A 26,198-nucleotide genomic window follows, 5' to 3' on the forward strand; every position below is an offset into this window, starting at 1 on the left:
TGTCATTTAGGTATGGTTTGCATTTTCAATCTAATATTCAAAACATTATGTTCTTTTCAAAAGCAGGTACAAAAGCCGAAGACAACTGCAGCAGTCAGTACAGCCAAGACCACCCTGGGACACAGCTCAACTGTGGAGGCCAGGGACAAGGCTTACCAGGTAATACAAACCTCACAACAGTTAGGGGATATTTCATACTAGTCTGATATACGATGTACTGTATCCCTGTAAGAACAAATAAATGGTAAATGTCATGTTGGAAAAAGTCATAATTGAGACCTAATTTAGAGTTGCAATATCAGAGGATCATAAAGTTCTGTGAGGGACAACATGTTACTTAACTTTACAATCAAAGTTACAATTATCTCATAAGTTTCACGTTTCCTTCCAATCCAGGACTACCTGAACAAGTTCAAGTTGTCGCTGTCCAGTATCGCTGACCAGAAGGAGGCACAACTGACCAGTGAGACAAGATGGACAGAAAACTGGACTACCTCTGTCCAGAAAGTAAAGGACCTTTACTGACCAGACGTTGTGTCCATTCACTATGTATATTTCATGTGGAAAGTTTGGCTGTCATAAATAGATCTTAAAATGTTTCTGTTGTAGATGTTGGGTCATCTTTGAGTGTACAGACCGAGTTATCATTGGTATGCAGTAGAATTGATGCACAATTATTAGTCAGATTCACTATGGGGGACAGACAGCTAACCAAGAAAAAGTCGCAAATATTTGTTTGACTGTTGTTTTTTCCTCCCAATTTATGAGGGAACCTTGGAACGGTTGATGACACAAGCATTCCATGTGTACAGCTGTTGGATGACATAAGCATTCCATGTGTATAGAAACTGAGTGACATCTGCATTCCATGTGTACATAGTCCTAATAGTTTGTATATCTTTGATAAAGGAGTTTGAACTGATTTTTGAGAACATAATATTAACTTGAAACTATAGATTTGTTTACATGTAACGTTACCTTCAGTATGTTTTCAATCATAAGACAGATCCACTATAGACCAGGTTCATTGCCTGAGGATTCTTTCTCTTCATATTGTGTAAGGCTTGTATATGATACATGCACAGTACATTTACAATAAAGAGACAGGTGTATTCTTTATTCTGTACAGTAATGAAGAAAGTTGATTTTGGATGAGGTGAGACCGAATAAAAGTTTGACTCAAATTCATAATATCTGAGTGTATAATATATGTATCATAATACATGTACCTGAAGCATTTAAGTAATGTAGGGGCAATTCGCTCAACATCTCAAGGCATTTACAAATTGTATTTTCTCTATTTTCACCATGTCAGAAACACTTCTATTTGCACCAAATGCAACATCATTCTTAGAAACCCCATCTACAAACCAAAGACGTCAAGACAAAGGGACACATTGTGGATGCTTGAATAGAAGCACTTTTTATTTTTTTGCTTGAGCTGCCATTGAATCCTCAAAGCAAGATTTGCACATACAAAGGAGAATATACATGTATCTCTCTTAACAATTATCCCTAGTACTGGCACGTTCTGTAAGTATACATATCACAAAGTTTCAATATTGTGCATGAAACCATCGAGAAATGTTGTTTTACTTTCCTGAAAGTTTTGTGGATGTTTATATAAATTAGACATTTTGGTTTGCTTTAAAATGGAGCAATACGCGAATTGGACATTTATGACAAAAGTGACTGTTAAATTTTCTCCTGCCACCAGATTTTCTGCATAAGCATACATGGCTTTACAAACACAAAAATAATAATACCCTGTCAAATGTATGTAGACACCAAAAGCATACTGTATTTCTGAGAAACTTGCTTTCATAGTCAGGATTACGTGGTCTCTTTCGTAAATTATGTAAACATACAGATTAACATGTTTAACATCATCATGATTAGATACCAGACATGTAGATATTTCAACATTTTTTTCTCGCTACTAAAATTGCATAAGTATAGTTATGCACCTTTCTTTCATGAGCCAAGTTATACAATCTCCGTTCCCCTCTAAGATACTCTAAAGAGTAACAAGTGTAGTAACGTTATAACAAACAGTATACTAAGTGCTGATATACATGTAACTTAGATGATTACACACAAAATCTTCGTATATACATATCTGCAATGGGCAATGCCTTATGATCGGGTAAGGCACCATTTTTTCCAGCGTAGCTTCTGTGCCCTTCGTGTCATGTGTCTGGTTTTTAATAAGGCATGGCCCTTCACTGAAGTGACATCCTAAAACACTCCGGAAAGTGCCCTTTGATACATTGAACAAAGGCTACGCTTTTCTGATAGTAACATACATGTACTTGACCAACTTATAACAGTACAATGCTGTTACAGGAATGAACAGTAAATGACACGATTACAACACTTACGTTTGGTAGAGTGATGTGGCTACGTCACAACCGAAGAATGCAGGTTGTTTTCGCTTTACGTTAGTCTGAATACAGTGATTATGCTGCACGTTTACGGAGGTGACTTGCACATATAACCTCTTGTCTTGAAAAGGTCCCACCACCTTCTGTTACTGAGTATTACACTGGTCCATAACACACATCAGCTGGGTCACTCTGTGCGAATTTATTTCCATACATTATAACCTTTTCCAAACCAGCTACTGGCAGAACCTATTGCCTCTACTATTGCTCTACAAGTAGCTGGGTTAGAACAGGCTAACAAAACGGTGAAACTGCACCGTTATGGCACAACCGGCGATCCTTCTTGTTGGAACACTGATGCCGACACAACCACCAGTAGTAAAACCGTCTGGGTTGCACCATGCAGAATTGCACTTGGGAATTTTGGTACAAAGATGCCTGAGTTAGTAACGTCGGGTTGTCGTTCACTGAGTTAGTCTTTCGGAGAGAAGATGTCCTCACATCTGTACTCCATCTCCGGAGAGTAAGGGTACAAGTTTCCGGAGGAGTTCTCCTCTCTCTCGAGGTTCTTCAACTCTTCCTCGAAGAAGAACTTGTCCTGCCCGAAGGCCGGTTTGAGCTGGTCTAACCAGGTCGCCTTCTCGTCGTACTGAGCGTGGAAGATCTGGTGCGTCCACTCCGGGTTTCTGGCCTGAAAAACGGAATACAGGAATATCGTTATGTGTGACAATGGACGGTTAGTGTTCCACTAGATATCAATGTGCCAAATGTGTAAAATGACGTGTACAAATCAAAGTTATAATCCATTACAACCACTCGTCTCAAAAATACTGTTCGCTGAAACGTTGTTTTTGGTCATTCGAGGTACGTTTTCCAGATGGAAATTTTTGAGTGACAACGAAATAGCTCACATTGAGATTTTACCCACAAGATTACATGACTATAAACCTACTTGTAACATCTTCAGCACGAAGACCTTCTCGCCGGCGATTTCGGACACGCCGAGAACGTGCACTTTCCCCGGTGTGGCCGACATGGACGGTCCGCGCAGGGTACGGCCCAGTCCCGATACCGACGAGAACGCCTGGTTGTAGATCTCCACTGCTCTCGCTAGGGGCACCTGGACATAGAACACATCGGTACATTCTAAACGTTATCATATTGATTAGATGTGACATATTGAGGTTCCTTCTGTGTCTATATGTGTCTGTGTCCACGAGGCCTAAGGGGGTTGGGAAAGCAGAATTCTCGAAAAATAGGGTCCGACTAGCCAGGGATGTGGGTTCATCATTAGGGTTTCTTTTCTTTTTTTCACTCGGGCGCAGGCAAGTGAACTCCCCTGGCCTATTAGTTTTCCTAATTCAAGGATTTGAGCTCAATCTTACTGTTTTAAATCCGTGTTGTTAGTCTGGTAAAGACTATTCTAAGATAGTGACAGGTGTCAAGATTAGATAACGGGGCTTGGTCATCCATTTAAGGCATTCCATACTAGGTCGCCTATAATAAGGACATCCCAGGGCTAGGGACCTTTAAGTATTTCCGTCCTTATCCGAGAACACGTGAGGGCCAAGCGTGCATGCTTTCCTTGATTACTAGACTATTCTAAGATTCTGGGACTGGACAGAACGAGATACCGTTGTATTATTCTTGTCTATTAGCTAGAAATATCGCAGCTCACTTGGCCCACCTAATTCTCAATAGTCAACAGCTTTAACTTCAATTAGATGCTCAATGCCTATACCGATAGGACGGAAAAACATCTGGAAATTTCAAAGTTAACTGTACTGGTTAGGTGAGATATACATCAGAGAAAGAGGGAAAGACACAATGTTGACTATGACTCCCGGGGATCGGACACGCACCACACGCGGCGTGTCAGTTTACAACCGAACGTACAACCACTAGGCCAAAAGGTCCAGGGCCCATTGGGCTGGGCAGTTAGTTAGTGACGCGTATACCAGCTGTTACAATAGTATACATGTATATGTATCACTATAGCTACCTCAAAGTAGTGCCTCGCGCCCGTGTCTCTCTCCACGAACATGTAGTACGGGATGACGCCCAGCCGGGTCTCTGTGCGGACCAGGCGGGCCCAGGTGGCGGGGTCGGCGTTGACGTGGTTGACGAGCGGCGCCTGTGCCCGGATCACGGCGCCCGTCATCCGCAGCCGCCGGATGGCTTCCTGCACGGTCGGCGTGGACAGCTCCCGCGGGTGGGTGAAGTGGGCCATGATGGCCAACTGTCGACCTGACTTCACCACCTGGGAAAACAGGATCAGAAGTGATGGGTCATTTGATCCTGATGAAGGCCCCATGTTTTCTCAGAACATTTTACAATTCCTGGCACTGCATGTGTTTCAAGATTTTTTTACAGACGATTTCATAATTCTTTGCACTACGTAGAATATTTCATAGTTCTTGGCACTTCGTACAGGTATTTGGAGTTTATGTTGTATGTCGGGCTGCTAATACTGTTCAAACAGAGGTTTGGGTTTTGACTTAAGCTTAATTTTGGCGTGTTTTATGGCTTTTGGGGGGGGGGGCTTTCTCTTTTGCACTGGTATCTTTTTTTAATACGAAAATTGGTCTTTTGCCTCACCTCCTCGAATATTCGCAGCAGATCGTCCGAGTCTGTGTCGGTGACGTAGCGGTAGGGCCAGTAGGCCAGGGACTTGGTGCCGATGCGGACGGTGGAGAGGTGGTCCAGACACGGGTCCTTCAGCAGGGGCAGGATGTACCCGCCAAGCCGCGCGGCCGACATCACCATCGGGTCCCCTCCCGTCAGCAACAGGTCGCTCACGTGCCGGTTCTGGGGTTTATAAAAACGATTAGCGCAATGTCGGCAATACGACTGTTTTAATTTAAAATGTGTCTGAACTTGTGCATAGCATATAAAGTTTGCTGTCGGACAAGCGTATATCACAAATTTCAGACATTCAGACCGTACTTGCAATGGTTAACACCCAACAAGCAGGGCTATGTATTTTTTTTGCCCTGGATCCAATACCATCGTCTAAATTTGTAACTGACTTTTATAATATTGAATCATATTGGCTAGATAATAAAATGTCTCACCCGCCGCAAGTAGATTTGAAGCAGTTTGGAGTCATCAGACTGGAACTGTTGGGGACTAGAAATGTACAAAAACAAACACGAACCTTTTACAACCATTTACATCAACAATGTATAGTTCTTCTTTTCCACTTAACAATTGGACAAAATTTTTAACGATTTATAAACCACACACGAACACAAATACTAGTATCTAGATAAGAAATGAAGAGTCGTGGCCTGTTCTTCTTACACTAATAGTTGGTCTGCATTTGCAGTATCAAACTGAGTGTTTGGTACATGTATGTTGCTCTGTGTAGTAGTAGTATAGTCGTAATAATATAGTCTCAACCTTATGTCCCAATATACATTGAGAAGGCGGTAACTTTCTATATTTCTACTCTGATTGAAACTGAACAAGTTGCAGTTTTGGAGGTTCTCTCGGTCTTACCTGCCGACAGACGTGAACTGTGCCCAGCGGAAGCAGTACGTACAGTAGGCGTGACAGAACTGCCCCTCTGCCGGGAAGAACAGGACGGTTTCCCGGTACTTGTGCTGCAAGCCCGGGAGAGGGAGACCGTCAACCCGGGGAACGTTCAGCGTCTTCTGCTGGGCGGGGTGCGGGTTCATCTCTTTCCGAATCCGCTCCGCTTCCCGCTGGAGCACCGTGCGTGGAGCTTTGTTCTGCAGCAACCTAGAACAGGAACAACCCAACAAACCTTGTTGAGCGGAAGTTTCTCTCAACGTTTCTAGCGGAACAGACTGATTTGGTGTTAACCGTCATCTTCATTTTTCCTGGTTTTCCCTGATGAAGCTAAGTTCTAGACTAATTAAACTTTTAATAACTATAACGCATGCAAGAAGATGTTGAAGACAAGCGAATTTCACCATCCCATTCCCTTTCCTATATGCAGCATTAACAGTTTCACAACTACACATGTATTTCTCTTTACTTCATTCTACATTGCTCATTACATTTAAGTCAGTAACTACGTCTGTCGGCACTAATATTATACTGACATCCCAGGCAAAAAAATACACCGTCGTGTACACATCATTAGCTGTACATTATCATCATAAGTTCTCTATTGTCGACTTGGGCGTTCGTACGCTGGTCATTGTCATATTGTCCTTGGTTGGTGAATTATGTTGATTTTTTTATATCGACTCACATTGGAATTATTTCATCTCCTTCCAGAACAATAGAGGATGCTTATAACTAATTCCGAAAGATCGAAACGTTTTTCGACTGCCATGTATTTCCTGACTTGGCGAGAGCAGTATCAGTCGAATTTTCCCTCCAAACAACTCCTCGAAGAGTATGCTCATCGAGAGAGTCCTCCCCCAAAAAAGTGTCAACCCCTAAAGTGATGAATGATGACGGTGAACACCGAATCTAGTCCCTTCCTACAACATTGTGTACAAGAACCGTTACACTTATACATTGCAAAGATGTATGGACAGAATGGAAACATCTTACTGCTTGAAGACAGCTTTCAGCTGGCATCAGGGATCCACCGAACAGCGTTCCCCGGCTGTAAGGTGTCGGCTCCCAATACTGCAAACATACCAGGAGGTAACCCACACCGTAACATCACACACTTCGCGCTGCACAAGGCGAGAGCGAGAACGCAAAGACACAGAACAAAACCTTACATGCCCTACAAGCTAGTTCTGACGCCTAGAGGGGCTGATTGTCACCACGTTTCCAATACGAAACAATATCTTACTAAATTGCCAGACTAACATAAAAACGTGGGTTCAAAATCAGGGGAGATAATTTATTTTGCCAGGGGAGTTTATCTATTTGCTCCCGCTGACTGAATCTGTTGGCAAATTATTTCCCTTTTTTGCTGAATTCTATTATCATTAAACCCCTGGAAGGCCTGTTGGAGGATACCAATTTCCACCCTCAGTACCGACAACCGAAAGGGTGGTTGCATGTGACGTTAAAATAACCACCGTCGCCATTTTGGTGGTTGTATAGAACCAAGATAGCGACTCAGGTAGTGGAGTTTGTCGTACTATTATAAAGGTCTGATACTCCCTAAACATGCACAAGACTACAAGCGGACATCTTTAAGTTCACGCCAACCAGTAGTCTGGAACATTTCCCATATATAAGGTATCAGCAAATGTCTTTAAACCCACCAATTTGGCGGACGCTACTCTAAGCAACGTTCACGTGTGATTGCACACACATCCCATAAAGTATTTACCCCATGGCGAATCATTATACACAATGTACAACCGTCGTTTGTTACGGCCTGAGCTTTCTACCGTTGTCAATAACATTTCTTCATTGTAATCCTTGGCAGCGTCGATGAATAATGTCTAACTTTTTATATCAACAGGTGGGTGGTATTCAACCCCTCTAAGGCTTGGCGAGCACCGACATAAGCGAGGGAGGGAGGCTAAGCTTTAATACACTACATACGTCCGCAACGGAAAGTTTTAGACCAACTATTTCCAGTGACTCGGAACAAAAGTTACAGTGAACTTGAATACTTCGTCAGACTTCATAGAAGATGTCTTCATGACTGAAAAAAACGTTCAGATTTCCAATAATGACGGATTAAACAAAAAAATTCTGAATTGTTTTTTTTCTTCCGATAATTTTGATATGTCAAGATGAAGTTAAATAAAACAGTTATTAATATTTCTGTAAGTTATGTACTTTACAAGGTATTTATGTCAACAAAAGCCGTCATAGAAATAAAAATGATAATAAAAGAGAGCGAATATTCATAGTTTTTTCCGTAAAAAGCAAGTGAAATCTTAAAAGTGTCTTAGTTGGTTTACAGAAGTAGAGTGGTTCCTCGGCATGGTGCCCCCAAAAATACTCATCATGTACTTATCTAAGAAAATATCTGACCACCAAGACAAATACCGTACACAACCCTTTAGTTAGAAACAACATGTACTACACACAAAGTAGACTAACATGACATAGAAGTGGAACTCACTTGCTGATTCGCTCCAGTGCCTCAGGCATCAGCATGTCAGGCTGCGGGAAGGTCAGTTGGAAGATGGGGTCCTCGGGCACGTTGGACCAGTCGATCAGCTCCTGCACCACGTAGTTGTTGGTGCGCATCGGCAGGACCGTGGCGGCGGCGACGTACGGGGTCGGGTCCAGGTGTTTGGCCGCCTCGGGCAGGTACGTGTTCAGCACTGACGGGATCTACACGGCGGAGAAATGTTCGGTTCTTTAATGGTAAATCTGAAGTGTCACTGTTTGCTATGGAATCGGGAAGTTTTTTTGAGAGCGTGAAAGATTGCTACCTTTTTCTTGGACCATCTAAAAGTGTGTGTTTCCTCTAGGGTCGACTGACTACGTTTTGCAAATCCAGGTAGAACTTCCGCAGTGCGCTTGTTTTCAGGCAGAATAGCACCTGTGCGAGACTAATAAGGCTGCACCCATGTAGTCAAGGTCCAACTTGAAGGTCGTGTTGTTCAGTTTTTTTTGATGACGAATAATACATAAAATATTTCTTTAGTCGTTTTTGCTTTGTCTCCTACGGGCAATAATACACTTCAATTTGTAACAGTTCGTCGTAATCTAAATACTGTGCCTTTTTTAGGTCAATTTGGCTATCCCTTTGTGGACTATGAGTTTGTTGTGCACCTCGAGAGGTAACGTGCGGTAACCTTGCAGACGTCTGGACGTGTTAGACGTGCCTCACTGAACCACATAAATGGCTGACATAAATTTTGTAAATTTGACATTTGAGTGAGCAGAACGTTAATTATAACTAACGGTTCTTGTGTGAACAGATAACTTAGTGTTACAGAACTAACTGGCAGAAAGAAGAAGCTCAAAGCTCACTTTATGTCCACGGAAACATGAAATGCGCCATAATTCAAGTCAGCATAATCACAGCTCAAAATGCAGCTTTTGTTCTGAATAGGTAGTGCCTACAGGCTGTTGCTTCATCAGCACTTACTGCAATCAGTCTACTGTGTAATCTGCTAGCAGGTATTGAAGGCCTTAGTGGAGGGATATCGTTATTTTTTACCGTGCCGTGCTCACACTCGAAGAGTGAGTGCAAAAAATAGTCTCCACCAGGCTCCTTTGAACTTTACAGGCTGATTAAATTGTTGAAATCTGCCTAAAAAGAATGTAAATGACCTGCCTGGCCTGCACGTAGCAAAAAAAAAATTTAGCCCCCCAGTATCTGCTTGGAGATGACCAAACTTACCGATCGGGTGGCATAATGTCCAAGCAGATGTTGGGAGGCTAAGTCACCTTTTTTGTGCCCTTTCAGTGAGGAGACAGATTGACATACTATAGAAAAGAGCAGTTAGGAAAACGTAAAGATTTATTTTCCTGACCCTAAATATCTGCTTGGAGACTAACAGTTTGGATCGCTCTGCCTTTTTCTTGGACACATTTTGTTCTAAGTACCTGCGGCATAATTACTCGGATTACGACATACCACAGATTCCTTTCAACCATCACACGAATCGTAAACAGTATTGTTTTACATTACACGCATAAAGCCTTGCAGGGACACGGTTCCTTTTTCCTGTTGAATAACTTGGAAATCGTGGATTTTCAAGGCACCAATTTGGCATTCACTTGTGGTCAAAGTTGAGAGGTATTTTAGCCCACGCTAATTTCTTTGGTTGTCTGTAATCACGATGAGGGATCCGGAATTCGCCCGCGTCGCTCGACTGATTCTACTATTTGGAGGGATTTGCCCAAATAAATACCGGCCAACGCTGCTGTGAAGTGACCACTTGTTGTCGGCGCAACGTGGGTTGTATACAATACCGGTGCCCCAGTTTTCTGAAGTGCTGTGTCTGGATCAATCCATGCACCAAATTAGGAAAATTAGGTTAGGTCACAGGTCAGTTGAGAAACAATGGCGTTCAGGAAGTAAAAACGCCGGCATAGACGTGACTAGAACGAATGACCCATATTTAAGCAGAGAAGCTACCCCTGAATTCCAGCAAATAGAAATTACCTGAACTCTAGACCATCGCATCTCAATGAAACAACAAGTCACTGTTTCATAAAATATGACACTGGTTGTACATGTACCAAGTTACCCCTTGTTGTTCTTTTCATGATACACAAGATCGGCTTAAATAAAGACCACAATAAAATGATAAAACACTAAATACGTACATATTAAAAGTTTCTTGAGATGTTAGTACATGTACATAGTAAGACACATATAAACCTACCAAGCTCCGTGTGTAGAGACGAAGCCGGTTGTGATTCCGCATGGTCGGGTAGACGGTCGGCTCAAAGTCCTCGTCTCTCTTCTCGGAGACGGACGTCAGCGTGCTCTTCAACCGTCTGGCGGATCGCGGACGGATCCGCAAGAGATAGGCAGACAGAGACGATCGAAGCATCGTTCTTCTTCAAGTTCTAGTCCTGGAAACGTACAAACACAACAAAGATCTTGACGCCCACCGGGACTAACCAAGGGTAGTATGATCCGCAGAGCTGTTAGTCGGGTTTTACATGTCAAGTGTGTCACCTGCTAGAAATTTGGCATGGTAACTTGTGTAGGCTAAACACGTTACAAACGTCTGACCTCGCGCACGGCTTCCCATTTGTGGTGGAATTTGGCATTGGATGGTTCGCATTACAAAAACAGACTGGGTTAGTTGTTGCGATAGGATCTGATGTTAGTACATGTAGTAGGTCGACTAGAAGTGACTCCGTGACGGAAAAGTACTACAGTACAAGCTTTAACAAGAGTAACTTCGCATATTTTCAGATGATTATACGCCGATGTCACTACCCTGGAAAGTCAGAGTACAGCGGGTCGCGGCTGATTTCTCTTAGCGGGGGCGCTAACTACCCTGGCCGGCTGGATCGTGTTTCGCGGGTATATGTGCTTGTTGGGCCGATAAGAAATCAGCCGCGACCCGCTGTACTCTGGCTTTCCAGGGTACGATGTCACCAGTGTTAGTTACTGGCGACGGACGGAGACCATTCTTGGCGTGCAACAGTCCGATAACTCTAGATATGACCGATAAAACACGGTCACATACATTCTATACAACACGTGAAAAGTTCGATCTGAAGTTCGTTTTCTTGCAGAGGGGGCCGGCGTTTCCTGCACGAAGATGAGAAGGGTCCGGTCTTTTTGCTGCTTTTTCGTAAGGACTGTGAACAATGCCTTTGACTTTGTCACGCTGAAGCACCATCACAATGGGTATAATTATGAACATGCCTGGGGTTACGTGAATAGCTGCATACACCAGAGCAGTCATGTATGAACAAGGCCATTATATAGATAGATTCTTTATATATGGTGACGTTATGTGTCCATCCAAGTTAAGACCCCCAATCCTATCTTCTGTGATCACTGTCACTCACACTTTTGCTCTAGGGTTCTAACGCTGGTATAAACAAAAGTACTAGTAGTAGTATTGGACAGGTAAGGATCAGACTTACCCCTTGTCTAGACACAAGTCATGTTGGCTCTAAAAACAGACGAACTGAATCAATGGACATTATCATCATGGCCTGCGTGAATACAGTGCGGTGTTTCACAGACCAATTCCCTTCGAAACTTGTGTTTTTTTTTTCATTTTTCTAAAATTACAAGAACTTCGCTCTTGTCTTGCCATTTAATTCGCAAACAACAAATTTCTGGTTCAGTGCAAACATTATATGATATATGGGATGCCCTTCTGGTTGCTTGCTGCTTGCTTGTGTTTAAATGTTTTAGATCATAGTTGTTTACGTTTCAATGTTTTCAATCGTTATGTAAAACTTGACACAGCATCTGGCGCTGTGCTAACGTCTGGCAAAACAGTCGGCTTGTAAGATCTTGTAACTCTACTCTTGTAAGTCGTCAACATAAAAAAATAGTATGGAACAAGAATCTCGCGCTAAATATCACATGTAAACACTTATACTAGTAACATAATTTTATCTTAGATTGACAAAAAACAACTTTAGGAGTCATAACCACTGACGGGGAAACGACCACACTGACATGACGGGGGAACGATGACACATCGCTATCGTGCCCCGCTTGGGGCAGCCGTCCGGTGAGTAGTAAGAACTAGTTAGTATGTGTTGACACGGACCTCCATATAGAGACATGGCAGAAGCCCAGCCAAAACAGTAGCCCAGGAGGTCCAGTAGTAGAGGAGGGTGGGGTCATGTTACGGAGGGGCACTACCAGTAGTAGGTCTTGTCCGGGGCGGACTCGGTTTGCTGGGACTGGGAGTCCAGTTAGTAGTTAGCTAAATAGTCCGCTCCCCAAAATCACAATCAACTACCCCGCCGATAATTCTGAACACATATTACTAGTAACATCACCCGACGGTTGTTGAGATGAGTTGGGGCCCAGTCTTGTTGGTGGGGTAGCGGATCTTGGGGAGCGGACAAGCCAAGCAAGACTGAACCCCGACGGCTTGGGCTTGGCCCCCTGCCACCGGGGGGCCGTCAAGTAGGACTCTATCTACAGGCTTCCGCACAGCACACAAAACGGTTTCGGGAAGAAAGTCATACGAAAGACCCGAAAGGACTGAATTCGAAACTTGCGGTCGCATAAAACTCATGTTACTTGGTGGGCCCATGGTCGACCGAAGACGCGTCTTGAGGAATATCTAATAGACCGGAAACCCTTGCTTGTGGATGCGTCGGTATGTCTCTAAAACTGTCGTTTTCGGTTGAACAAATAGTAAACTCAGCTCGCGACAGAAGTTTCTGCATAGTATTGCCGTCAAAGTATGTGTAGAGAGTGACCTACCGTGCGCTGTAAAGGTGGATCCGATGTTCCTGTTGGATGTACCGGGTACTGACAAAGACAACACGTTCTCAGACCCGTGCCCTGCTACGCCCCTCAGGCTTTTCAGACCAGATGTCCCGGATGTAAGGCCATCTGAGGCCAGGTTACCGGTTCTCACACCGCCTTGAGGACATTATGCAAACAACTGACCACGAAACCCGACACAAGGAGGTCACTACCGTTATACAATGATTTAGTATTGTTTAAAATCGCGCCAAGGATCTATAAATTCAAATCCGAACCAAGGCAGCCATTCTGGGACTTTTGGAGACAATGACCTCACTCAACCTGATCAAGTCAATCCAACTTCTAAGACCTTGTAAGTAAGTTGTAAAGACCTTACAAGACACGTCCTTGGTTTTTCTCATCACAACGTTTCAGACCCTATTTAAACCTCATTGTCCGAAGTAAGTATACTACTTGATCCTACATGTACATGTATTCAGATTTCTGTTATGACATAATTCAATGGACCAACTTGACTAAACCAATCACCACATAGGCATCTGGAACCTTTTAGTAGTTTTACCTCAATAGGTTAGCCTGGGGGCACCGCATGGGTTTCAGGGACTGTACATTCTTGTTCACCTTAGTAGGTAAGATCAGGTAAACATAGCCTGCGGGTGCAATTAAAACGCCGAATACACTCTATTCAAAAATATTAGAGTGGTCTGTCTACGCTCTACATAGAATTAAAACGGCCGATCACGTTCTACGGAAAAACGCTTGCCCCCTCCTATGTCATGTCTTCAAAGTCATGGCCTTATGTCTGGCAAGGGATGAAAAGGATACAAGTAAGTATGATGTCTTCCTATCTTTATGGAAGTCCTTTTGTGAACGTGATACATAACATAACATAAATACATATAAATCAGGCATATCCTAAATACCAGACTAAATTAGCTGTGTTGTAGTCAATTGGTATGTTGCTGACCTGAGTTGAAGCTGTGTTGACTCAAAGAGGCTTAGTTTAGAACCCTCCCCCCCCCCCCGCTGACTAGACTCCCTCCTTAGATGTTTGGATAAGCTCCTATCACAGCATCAAGAAGGTTGTAGTGGTATTTTTATGGCTACAATAGTCAACAGACTTACAATGTTGTAGCTTGACAAAAATACCATCAATACACAGTTGTAAAAATCAGGTGCATAGCAACAAATGACACTGCTTCCAATCCATCCAATCAGAGCAACACACGGTGTGTTTTATTACTGTCAGTAGTCAATAATTTCTCTAATAATAATTAGCCAAATCAAAGAAATCTCTTCCTGAATTACAGTCATAAATGATGCTTTAAACATTGTTATTTGACTTAATGAATTGCAAGAGAAGGAGAACATGCAAATAATATACAGTAAGTTGTTACCATATTGCAGCTCTTCATGAGATGTAATACAATATAAATTATACTTGTATATGTAGTACTGTATTTGCAGATGGTACATTGCTTCACTTTGATCCAGGTTTTAGATTAAGTAGCAGCTTGTTGTTTTTGAGTTGGGATGAAATTTCTGGAAAGAAAAAAAAGAAAACAATGTTTGATTGGTCTAAAATTAGTAAAAATCACAACTTACAAGACCTTTCAACATTCTTGCTATTGTCTAGGTTGTAACATATAGGTCACCAACTTGAAGACTTCAGGTCCTCCTTAGGACATGTGTTACTATGTTTTCTGTTGTTTTCACCAAGACAAGCATTGCCATAGGAAATACTACACCTTTGCAAGGTGTGTAGTATGTTTAATCAACACACATGTCACTGGACTTATCTATGCAGGAGGGACAATAAACTGTAATTCTGTGTGTTTATTTTTCTCCCAGACAAATAATCTTGTTTGAAGAAAGATGATCACTGATGACCTCACACAATCTTTCACACCTATCATGGGACAATTATAATGAGACCTTGATTAAGTATACAGTATTTGTTTGTGTACAAAGTGACACCTATTTCACAGAGAACCAGTTGTGTAGCCATAGCTTTTTGTCTCCACAGTTGCCTGGCTTAGTTTAGAACCTGTCTAAATACAAGAAGCCTGCCTTAGCTTGATCACTGCAAACATCAAACATTTGCTTAGGGCACTCAGGTGTCACCGGGATTCCCTCACTCTAAATGGACTGGAAAAATTTTGCAGGAAGCAGCTAAAGCTTTTTTTTCTTCTCTCTTTCTCTCTGCCAATTTGTTTGAATAAGTCATGTTCAGCAAAGCTTTTCTTAAATGTTTACCCATCTTTTTCTCTCTCGTTGACGATTAGATTTAGCACTAACGAATTCATGCTTTTTAATCTAAAAGACTTTTGCATGGTGTAACTTTCATTTGCTCACATGCTCACGTGTATCATGCAATCTTTTTGGTCAGTCAAGCATGGTCTTTCACTTTATCTATGCCAGATCCAGATGAAAAAGTCATCATCATCATTAGCATCATGTCACAAATTGTTGCAATAATGAAAGTGCAAAAATAACCTGTAAGGAATGTATTGACATAGGAGTCCTTCTCAGCTCTCTTGGTTTCGAATATCACCACCAGTGTCATCTTCGGCTCTATTCTTATCATGTAGTAGGTGCTCTGGAAGGCCTAGGATAGGAAAAAAATATGTCAACTTACCAAAATCTCTCATATAAAGATTGTGCTTAAAAATGTAACAGATGTAAGTTGCTTTGTCATTATGAAATGGTTGCAAAGATACATAGCATATGTATTGCAATATAGTAGAATAGGTACAATCTGCAGTGTTATACCAGGGGACAAATACAAATGTATATGGGTTGAACAAGTCAAATTCAGATTCTTATGATGTGACAATATTATATGAAAGTATGAGCCTTCTTTTTGTTTGGGGAGCTTCATTCACATAGGCTGGTTGCCAAGCCTATTTTAGCGTCTGAGTCTCTGCTATTTGCAGAGAAGACAAAAGAGACTCGGCAGCTAAAATAGGCTTGGTAACCAGGGTGTCACTCACATGATTCGTGTGTTTGACAGCATTTATCACCAGAGAGCAAGTCATTTAGGTACACAGATCAAGGAGTTTGAATATTTGTATACCGGTAAGCGACTATTTTGGACAGAACTACTACTATTCACAGCTAAAGTAAGTTCCAACCTTGTCGTAGAAGTAAACTATCCTCTCCATGGTGTTCATTTCAGCAGCGTTGTTGTTCATGATCATGATGAGGTTGGGCCAGTGATGCTGGGGTCTCTCCTAACAAATAAAATAGAAATAAGCAACCATGACAAAATAGACACTGGTAAACAGTCAACCATAATAATTTGACTGCTTTCTAAATTTTACTTCAGGTAAAACCTCTTTACTAGCAATGGAGACCATTGAAATGGAGATCAACATAAAAAAGAGTCTTTACCTCGGCACAAACGTTCTTCCGTCTTCATGGCAACTATTGATACATTTTTACGTTAACTGAAATGTTAGGCTTCATGTACTCTCCAAGCAGAGGTTGTTGGGGAAAATTGTGACATTCTTTATCATGCGCCCAGTTTTTGTCCGCCTTCCCCAACAGAAGAAGGCAGACAAAAACCAGGTGCATGATAAAGAATGTCACAATTTTCCCCAACAACCTCTGCTTGGAGAGTAGGCTTCATGCCCAGTATCAATAGTGACAACAGTAAGCCTTAGTACTTTGTAAGCAGAGGTTTAGGTCTGTTTTTGGGACATTTTTCATTGCATTTTTCATTTTCACTGCCAGGCATTCTATTTTGTCAGTTTTTCTTTTGTTTGGCCAGGATAACCAAAGAAAAGCTGACAAAATAGAAAGCCGCACAAAACAATAAAAAAGTCATCTGGAAATAGGCCTAACATCTGCTTGGAGTGTTAGCCTTACCCCGGGAACAGACACGATGGCAGGGTAACTGTCCAGTCCCTTGGGCGGCTCCAGCTTGGCTGCAGGGTGGTGGTACCCGTGACCCTTATACGTCTCCTCCAGTCCACGGGTGTCCAGAACAATCGACAGGTTAGTCGCATCCGATTTACGCAAAAACGTGGCAAACCTGGGAGTTGGGGTTATAAGCTAGCTTAATTGTACATTTTATCATGCCAAAATGGTTGATCTTAGTAAAGAAGGGAAAGGTTACAATAAAATACATGTAAATAAAGCATGGATCATGCTTGATAGCAAACCTACATAGGCAAACTACTCTGGCTTAAAATGATAATCTAAAGCTTAAAAAAGGTTGACTAAGTGCAGATAAATACAAACATAATTCTTCAAATGGGACTTGTCATTTGTTGCCAGCGCTGTCCTTTATGAGGAAGCTGCGTTGTCGTGGGCCGGCCTTGGCCTGGCGGAGGAGACTGTAGATTTGCCTCTGGTCGTTCCTTTCTGCCGCGGCTTCTAGCTTTGCCACCTGCTCAGTCCAGTACCTCTCACGATCCTGGCGGATGGATGAGTTATGGGCACCGTTGAGACGTCGGTACTCGTATAGGTCACCCCGGAGACGGGCAGCACGCCGGTTGTCAATGATGTCAAGGGTTTCTCGTGAGATCCAAGGTTGTTTAGGGGAGCGTCTACCCCTTCCTAGAGTTTCTTGGGCCGCTTTGTAGGTTTCTGTCTTGAAGAGCTCCCAATCTGGCAATGCATCTGAAGCTAAGGCATTATATCGGTTGGATATAGCACATGTGTAGGTCTCTTGGATCATCGGGTCCTTGAGTCGAGAGGAGTCCAAGCGAACTTGCCTTTTGGTGGAAGGGTCGTTCTTGAGCTTGAGCCTCATGTGAGCGATCAGCAGTCTGTGATCGGTGTTGCCAAGCTGGGCGCCTCTGTAGACTCGGCAGTTGGTGACGAATGGCTTCCAGCGGCTTGAGATGAGGATGTGATCGATCGCTTTCCTGGTTTTCCCATCCGGGCTGTACCAGGTCCAGTGATGGATCCTCTTCCGCGGGAACCACGTGTCAGCAACACAGAGGTTGGTGGCTCTGCAGAGCTCCAACAGCCGGCTGCCATTGTTGTTGGTAGTCATGTCCACAGTTATGGGGCCCATCCTTCTGGGAGGAGTTCTGGGGCCCGGGGGCGACTGACAATGTGGCATTGGCATCAGTAAGGACTATAGTTATGTCATGCGGTGGAGCATCCTGAACCGCTTCTTGGAGCTGGTCATAGAATGTGTCCTTGTCTGTATCCTGGGCAGCCTCTGTGGGTGCATAGGCAACGATGACAGTCATTTTGCCATGTTTGTGAAGAAGACGAGCCGTGAGCAATCTATCGGAGATAGGTTTCCAGCTGATGAGCGATCCTCTCAGGCGAGTGGGAATGGCTAGGGCTACTCCGTAGAGTCCGGTTCTCTCCTTGGGGCCACTCCATATAAAGGTGTGGTCTCCGACAATGGTTTCGCCAGTGCCGGGCCATCGTACCTCGCAGATACCGACTAAGCTAAGGTCGTACTTAGACAGTTCGTTAGACAGTAGTGTAGCATAGCCTGTGCGGCAACATCATCTCTACTGAAGCAGACTGTATCCACCGGTGGAAGGAACACTTTAGCCAGCTTCTAAACCACCCCCAGTCCCAGAGGACCCCACCCTCACTGAGGCTGCAGATGCGACAGATGGTGCTAACCCGGACTGCCCTATCACCCCTGTTACTTCAGACGAGGTGAAGGCTGCTTTGAGGAAACTGAAGAACGGGAAAGCTCCTGGCATCTGTAACATCACAGCGGAGATGCTGAAGGCAGGTGGAGACCACATGATCCAGTGGCTCACCCAGATAATTAACCATGTCTGGATCCTAGAGAAGCTACCGGATGACTGGAGACGGGGTATCATCCTACCTTTTTGGAAGAGGAAGGGAGACCAGCTGGTATGCAGCAACCACAGGGGGATTACCTTACTGTCCATCCCGGGCAAGCTGTTCACCCGTATCCTACTGTCAAGGACCCTCCCTGCCATCAGGAGCAGGCGCCGCCCACAACAGGCAGGCTTCATGCCGAACCGCTCTACCACTGACCATATCTCCGCACTACGTCTGGCCATTGAGAAGGCACAGGAGTTCAGAAGAGATCGGCACCTCTACATCGCCTTTATTGATCTTCGAGCAGCCTTCGATACAGTGGATCATGCCTCCCTCTGGAAGATCCTGAAGCTGATCGGAGCACCTCGGAAGACAATCACCCTCTTCCAACAGATGTACAACTCTGCGGAGAGCTGCGTGAGAGTAAACGGCAAGGAGTCGGAGTGGTTCACCATCAACAGCGGGGTCCGCCAGGGTTGTGTGGCCGCACCGGATCTCTTCAACTGTGTCATCGACTACCTGATGACCAAGGTATGTGAGAGAGTCCCAGGGGTGTTTTTTGGCCAGTACAACCTGGCTGACCTGGAGTATGCTGATAACACTACTCTGCTTGCCGACGACCTAGAACGACTCCAGGATGCCCTCACAGTGTACGACGAGGAATCCAAGAAGCTCGGCTTAAGCATCAACTGGGGTAAGACAGAACTTATGCACATCGGGGAAGGCTCAGACCCTCCCCCACTAGTCTTCAACTCCTGCACGGTGAACTTTGTTCCCACGTTCAAGTATCTTGGATCTATAATCTCCAAGACCGGGGATCTAAAGCCAGAGATTAACCAAAGACATGCCCAAGCTTCAGCAGTCTTGCAGTCTCTGTGGAAGCCACTCTGGCGACATCGCCACATTACACAGCAGACGAAACAACGCATCTACAACTCCTCTGTCATCTCGGTCCTACTGTACGGATCAGAAACCTGGGCACTGAACAGCACGCTGGAATCACGTCTAGACGGATTCGACAGCAGAGCCCTCCGGAGGATTACCGGTATTCGCTGGCATGAACATGTCAGCAATAAGGACCTCCGTGACCTGACCGGACAACCTGCTGCATCGTGCCTTGCAGCTGCCCGACGGATCCGCTGGTATGGTCACGTTCTCCGCCTCCCTCCCTGGCACCCCACCCGTGCCTTGCTGGACTTTGCACCTGAACAGGCAGGATGGCGGCGGCCCAGGGGGGCCCCACGTACCAGATGGATGGACGCTGTCCGACGTGACCTGAGTAACATCAACATCCAGCTCCCCCAGACACAGCAGCTGGCTGAAGACAGAGGAAAGTGGCGGGCCCTGACAATGCTAGTCAGCTCTATGCACCACGTGCAAGAGGATTGAGTGAGTGAGTGAGTGAGTGACTTGTCATTTACTGCACTGAAGCTTTCTTTCATTCAATCTGCCTTGAGTCTAATCTCCAAGCAGATCCTACAGTGGCAAGGCAGTATCCAACTGGAAAGCAGTGTCCAATAGCCTGACTAAATCGTGCTCCTGGCGGCGGCCACCCGAAGGTTGCTACCCCTTGGGTTGGGGATTACTAACCTCCTGCTGAGAGCTTGTGTAAACACTGTGACAGGCCACAGTGTCCAATAGCCACTGGTGCCTTGCTACCATACGTAGTATCTGCTTGGAGATTACATTGTACATGTACGTTCAGTCCACCCTATCTAATAAAGGAACGACATTGCTTACTTTGCCATGTAGTCACATGATGTCTTTGCTAGAAGGGTTTTCATCTCAGGTGGGCTGGACTGTTTACTCAGGGTCTCGTTGAAATACAAGGAGAACTAAAGAAATAAATAAGTAAATACAGATCAGATATTACTTGTAATTAGCAAAATCTGAAAATTATACATGACGATAGAAGTTACAGAAAAGTTGATTAAAGCAACAGAAGTATTCAGTGAGTGAAACTGATGGAATGGTTTTCATCACCTTGGAAACGAGGGCAGCCTTGAAACTGAGCAGCCACTGGTGTAGAGGTGGGACCTGCGGCACCTTGGTGGACGTGCTGCCAAACAGCTCAAAACCTTTCTTCTGACTCTGCTGGGGTAATGATACAAAACAACACTTGACAATTGTGATGAAGATACAAGGAATTAATTTTTCCAGAACTCTTAATACGTATGCAGCTAGTGATCTTAATAGTTGTTTGTACATGTATGTCCTTTTGTATATCTGTTTTCTTGTAAAGTGTAATGTTTTTATGGGTTTTCATACCTGAAATGAAGACTAAATGATAAATGAATGAAATAAATGAACTGCTGGTCAATATCTGATTCGAGCCTACAACTGTGTGGTACAAGTAAAATATATGCAATGTTCATGTTTTTCTTCAAAATATTGTTCCTGAATAGGTGACCTAAATAGTATTTGCTTTTTCAAGCTGTTCCATGGGTTGGTTTCTTACATGACCTACTTTCCTTAATTACTGGGCACAGATCAATATGTTGAACAGTAGCTGCCTTGTTTGGGAGTCCAACAGAGCACGACCTACCTTTGTTCACTGATGTTATGCTAAAGGCATGCCTCATGGCAAATTGGTACCATATATTGTTAATAACCAAAAACTTAGCGACACCATCCTATCGCTATCCTATCCTATAGCTAAGACTATCCAGAGCCCCACTGTAAAGAAGTGCTGAAATGGACCAAAAGAAACAAACAAACAAAAACAAAAAAACATCTGTGAAGAAATTTCTAAGAGACCCCTTTGGGGATCGGCTGGAAAGATTAAAACTTGGCAACATACACACACGCACACACACACACATAAGCATGGACAAACTCCCCTAGCATAATCTGTCTACTTGACCAATTTCTACTCTTTCCAGCTACTTCCCAAAGCCTGGTACATTCTATATAACCAGTCTTACTTCTTTAGCCATCTGTACGATGGCCCCCCATGAGTTGAGTTTGGAGTGTGCCTCGTGCAGGTGCAGCAGTGCGGGGAGGAAGCACCACACGGCCATGTCAGCCTGCGCCTGCAGCAGGTGGTACAGGATGGACAGTTCGTCACTGAAACTGGTCTTCAGCGGCGTCAGGATCGGGTGGTGGAAACTCTTACTGTGTCTGCAAAAACAAACATCATTTCAGTTGAGAACTTTAAAAGCAAAACATGTACTAACAAAGCATTCATGCATAGCATCTTATATAATCAAACCCAACAATACCTACAAATGTATATATAAAGTAGCATTAGCATCACTTATTATCATTCTACTGTTTACTGTTGTTATCATGTTCTTGCAATTAGCCCTCGGGCATGAATTTGCAATAAACTTTCTTTCTATATTAGCAGTCAAGTTTTCTACTTGTATATATTGTCATATCACTTCCATGACATAGAACTTTTTATAGCAATTCTATAGATTACTGACTGTAATCAGTGTTTTATTCACGAACATGAAATTTGGTCATTAATATTTTGAGCATCTACTAATGCTGGCATTCCCAACTGAAAAAAAATGACTCAAAAGAATTTATTTAGAACTTTACAGCTTAACCTACTGAAATTTAAAAAAAAATGCTTGTTAGAAACTTGCAGAGCCTCCAGATACCTCTGTATGATGGCAGCCAAGTTCACAGCTACTTCTGCATAACCAATGACCCGACTGGATCCCATGGAACACAAAGTTTCATAGCTGGTTTGAATGTTAAGAAGAATATAGGAGCTAATGTTTCCATAGCAATTATGTTAATGCAGCTTGTCAAATTTTGCAGGGGTAATGACTACAAAGTTCGAGTCAAATTTTCTGGCTATATTGATACAAACTGAAAAAGATATTAGATACCAACAGATACTGGTACATTAAGCAAATTACTAGTAAAGTTTTTTTCCTACTGTATCAAGATGATATGCATGTGTTACATTCTCCAGTTGGTGTATTACTGCACAACTTTGGATTTGAAATCAATTCAATTCATTGTGAAATACCTGACATCAAGTTGTGTATGAACAGTTCTAAACAAAAGTCTACAAAGGAAGGATACAAGTCCATAGTTTCCAGCCTGGCTGCTACAAAGGAGGAGAGTTGTCCACACAGGTGAGCTAAGAGTTTCTCCAGGGACGGTGCTGTGCCGCCCACCGCCTGCCGACCGGTGTCCTCAATCTTACGCAGCTCTGTCAGCAGGGAGGAGTACGTGGACCTGAGGGACTGTAGGGTTTGGTGTAAAAGATTAACATTGACTAACTCACAGTTTTGTGTGTTGGTGACTTGGGAATCAGATGCAAGTCAAGCAATAATTGCCAACCTCTAGTCGACATGACATAGAGGTATATATCGCCAAGGCTCAAAATACCACCTGTATTTGCAGGTACAATAGGAGTACTGCAGGCATTTCTGATGTCTAAATACACCTAACTGGTCCATTCTAAAACCAGCAGTGTCTTGACATACAACCCAATTTTTAGAATTTTGGGTAGTACATCAGGCTAGCCACTTAAAAGTTTTCTTTATGTTACTTAGTATCCTCAGATTTTATTTATAAATCTATTCATTGGGCTCTACCAGTAGTATATAGCAAATAATGATTCAAATTGGCACACTGGTAACATCTTGATACATTTCAAGAGACGGTTCAGTAATACTGGAGTCCAGTCTGGGTATCAAATCACAAGTGGAGTTACCTCTCTGCCGCTGAACCACTTCTTCTGCCCCAGGTACCCGAGCGAGGCGTACATCTTTTCCGCCATGGCCAGGTGGGACAGGGAGTTGAGCAGGGACGTCCAGGTGGAGCCGTAGTTTGTCTTCCTCGAGTCACGGTCCTTCTCCTACAGGGGACATACAGGGGCTACAGAAAATCCCATCTGATTTCTCATAGTTTCCTAGGCCCCAGGCAGCTCCTTGATTGTGTCAAAAATTCAAACTACCTGCACATACCGCTGAGAAAGTAATGTAACTTCACAGTCTTGAAATTCCTGACCGTCTACTACTTTCAATATATAATGACATGGATGTTATCTCCTTGTATTGTACAGTGATCATGATGAGACACAAGTGGCCCCCCTCCCCCATATTTTGCTTCCTCAAATTTAAACGTAACACTAGATCGTTGTGCTGTAGAATAACATAGATTTTATGCTGCTGATATCATCTACGTAAAAGCAGTATTGTCAGTTTCTCTGTCTTCTGCATTCCTGCTCTACGCTTCCCAGTTTTACTGTAACCAAAATATAAATTTATTTTGCAGACGACGTTCTTGGCTCACCGCGACCTCCTTGGCCTTGTCGTACGCGAACTGACTCAGCGCGTGGAAGTAAGTCTCCAGGAACGCCTGCTCGATGGAGACCGGCGGCAGACTCGACTGGGATACCTGTACATTCGCCATGTCAACGGTGTATGTTATAAAAAGACCATTTTAAGGTTTGAAAACAGAACAAAAATTCGGTAAAGGCGGCATGTAGCGAGTCACAAATATGCTAATGAGCACTATGCTAATGACTATAACCACACTGACACTTGTAAATATATTAACTATGTAAAGTTTCATACCAAACAGTTACTAATGTGTAGGGTTCTAGGTATCTCATCTTACCACATACTTCATCATCCAAGCCCATACCTGCCCATTTCTGCCCATCGCAGCCCATTCTAGCTCATCTCTGCCCATCCTAGCCAATTCCAGCCAGTTCCTGCCCATCCCAGCCCATTCCTACCCATCACAGCCCATCCCTGCCCATTCCAGCCCATCCTAGCCCATTCCAGCCCATCCTAGGCCATTCCTGCCCATCCCTGCCCATCCTAGGCCATTCCTGCCCATCCCAGCCCATTCTTGCCCATCCCAGCCCATTTATGCCCATCCCTGTCCATCCCTTCCCTTCCCTGTGCATCTATGCCCATCCCTGTCCATCTATGCCCATCCCTGCCCATCCCTGTCCATCTTTGCCCATCTATGCCCATCTCTGCCCATTGCTGCCCATCCTTGTCCACCTATGCCCATCCCTGTCCATCTATGCCCATCTCTGCCCATCCATGCCCATCCCTGCCCATCTATGCCCATCCATGTCCATCTATGCCCATCCCTGCCCATCTCTGTCCATCTATGCCCATCCCTGTCCATCTATGCCCATCCCTGTCCATCTATGCTCATCTATGCCCATCCATGCCCACCCATGCCCATCCCTGTCCATCCTACTGCCCACCCATGTCCATCCCTGCCCATCTATGCCCATCCCTGCCCACCCATGCCCCATCTCTTCCCAGGATCGTCTAACAAACACAGCCTGGACAGCTCCTGCTTCTTCAAAGTCCAGGATGCATTTTACTACAAAAGCTCGGGTTTCTTGAGACAGTTCGGTAGAAATGGCTTTGGTCGAATATGTAAAATAGACAACAAAAAAACACACACAGAGATTTCCCAAGGCAGCTTGGGTGCCACCCTGGTTGATCGCTCCTGCCAACTTCTGTCGTCTACAACCGCTAACACGCCTCTGCCTTGTGTGTCTGGTTTGTTAATTTAAGGCCTACCCCCAGCAATGCCTCATTTTAATTTCGTAATGGCATACTTAAATATTGCGATGAGCAAAGGTGTCATTGAGAAATCATGACTTAGATGATAGTTAAAGTACAACATGTCGGAGCTGTACTTAGATGTGCTTTTCAATTGATATACCTTTCGTTACAGCGATATGCGCTTTTCAATTGATATACCTTTCGTTACAGCGATATGCGCTTTTCAATTGATATACCTTTCGTTACAGCGATATGCGCTTTTCAATTGATATACCTTTCGTTACAGCGATATGCGCTTTTCAATTGATATACCTTTCGTTACAGCGATATGCGCTTTTCAATTGATATACCTTTCGTTACAGCGATATGCGCTTTTCAATTGATATACCTTTCGTTACAGCGATATGCGCTTTTCAATTGATATACCTTTCGTTACAGCGATATGCGCTTTTCAATTGATATACCTTTCGTTACAGCGATATGCGCTTTTCAATTGATATACCTTTCGTTACAGCGATATGCGCTTTTCAATTGATATACCTTTCGTTACAGCGATATGCGCTTTTCAATTGATATACCTTTCGTTACAGCGATATGCGCTTTTCAATTGATATACCTTTCGTTACAGCGATATGCGCTTTTCAATTGATATACCTTTCGTTACAGCGATATGCGCTTTTCAATTGATATACCTTTCGTTACAGCGATATGCGCTTTTCAATTGATATACCTTTCGTTACAGCGATATGCGCTTTTCAATTG

General features: G+C 43.6%; 3 protein-coding genes across 4 annotated transcripts in view; 1 reads left to right on the forward strand and 2 right to left on the reverse strand.

The window, feature by feature from the left end:
- The window catches only part of LOC109484712 (coiled-coil domain-containing protein 180-like), an 18,008-nt gene extending 17,455 nt beyond the window's left edge, over positions 1–553 (forward strand). Inside the window, exons 37-38 of the mRNA XM_019788070.1 lie at positions 64–159; positions 397–553. Of these exons, the coding sequence (XP_019643629.1) occupies positions 64–159; positions 397–525 (225 nt within the window). The 3' untranslated portion in view covers positions 526–553. The remainder of the gene's footprint in view (positions 1–63; positions 160–396) is intronic.
- Positions 554–2,379: 1,826 nt separating this feature from the next.
- Positions 2,380–13,281, reverse strand: LOC109484727 (putative L-lysine 2,3-aminomutase aq_1632). Its single transcript, XM_019788085.1, has 9 exons — positions 13,159–13,281; positions 10,625–10,817; positions 8,401–8,615; positions 5,886–6,128; positions 5,459–5,513; positions 4,983–5,192; positions 4,387–4,644; positions 3,337–3,504; positions 2,380–3,075 (listed from the first exon to the last, which is right to left on the reverse strand). Exons 2-9 carry the CDS (start codon positions 10,793–10,795, stop codon positions 2,857–2,859), a joined length of 1,539 nt encoding a protein of 512 aa, XP_019643644.1. The 5' UTR covers positions 10,796–10,817; positions 13,159–13,281; the 3' UTR covers positions 2,380–2,856.
- A 1,097-nt stretch (positions 13,282–14,378) lies between these two features.
- On the reverse strand, positions 14,379–24,370 carry LOC109484747 (UPF0536 protein C12orf66 homolog). 2 transcript variants are annotated; one of them, XM_019788114.1, is made up of 11 exons: positions 24,193–24,370; positions 23,612–23,755; positions 22,975–23,138; positions 22,542–22,625; positions 21,858–22,053; positions 20,917–21,024; positions 20,674–20,768; positions 17,035–17,200; positions 16,299–16,397; positions 15,661–15,772; positions 14,379–14,706 (listed from the first exon to the last, which is right to left on the reverse strand). In XM_019788114.1, the coding sequence occupies exons 1-11, from the start codon at positions 24,310–24,312 to the stop codon at positions 14,645–14,647; spliced, it is 1,350 nt and encodes a 449-aa protein (XP_019643673.1). In that variant the 5' UTR covers positions 24,313–24,370; the 3' UTR covers positions 14,379–14,644. The 2 variants fall into 2 exon arrangements, with proteins under 2 accessions (XP_019643673.1, XP_019643671.1); XM_019788112.1 differs by having other exon boundaries at positions 20,917–21,027; positions 24,193–24,364.
- Positions 24,371–26,198: the final 1,828 nt, after the last annotated feature.

This window comes from Branchiostoma belcheri, unplaced genomic scaffold (genome assembly GCF_001625305.1).
Source record: "Branchiostoma belcheri isolate BF01 breed outbred unplaced genomic scaffold, Haploidv18h27 scaffold7, whole genome shotgun sequence".
Taxonomy (NCBI): Eukaryota; Metazoa; Chordata; class Leptocardii; order Amphioxiformes; family Branchiostomatidae; genus Branchiostoma; species Branchiostoma belcheri.

Excerpts from the sequence above, each read along its gene's own strand:
- LOC109484727 (XM_019788085.1), bottom strand. The coding sequence starts at position 10,795 with ATGCTTCGATCGTCTCTGTCTGCCTATCTCTTGCGGATCCGTCCGCGA. Across the intron at positions 6,129-8,400 it reads GCACTGGAGCGAATCAGCAA|GTTGCTGCAGAACAAAGCTC; the intron begins GTGAGTTCCACT and ends TTCCTGTTCTAG. Across the intron at positions 5,514-5,885 it reads CAGTTCACGTCTGTCGGCAG|TCCCCAACAGTTCCAGTCTG; the intron begins GTAAGACCGAGA and ends GTACATTTCTAG.
- LOC109484747 (XM_019788112.1), bottom strand. The coding sequence starts at position 24,312 with ATGGCGAATGTACAGGTATCCCAGTCGAGTCTGCCGCCGGTCTCCATC. Across the intron at positions 22,626-22,974 it reads AGGCTGGAAACTATGGACTT|CTATGAAACTTTGTGTTCCA; the intron begins GTATCCTTCCTT and ends CATTCAAACCAG. Across the intron at positions 15,773-16,298 it reads TAGTTTACTTCTACGACAAG|GCCTTCCAGAGCACCTACTA; the intron begins GTTGGAACTTAC and ends TTCCTATCCTAG.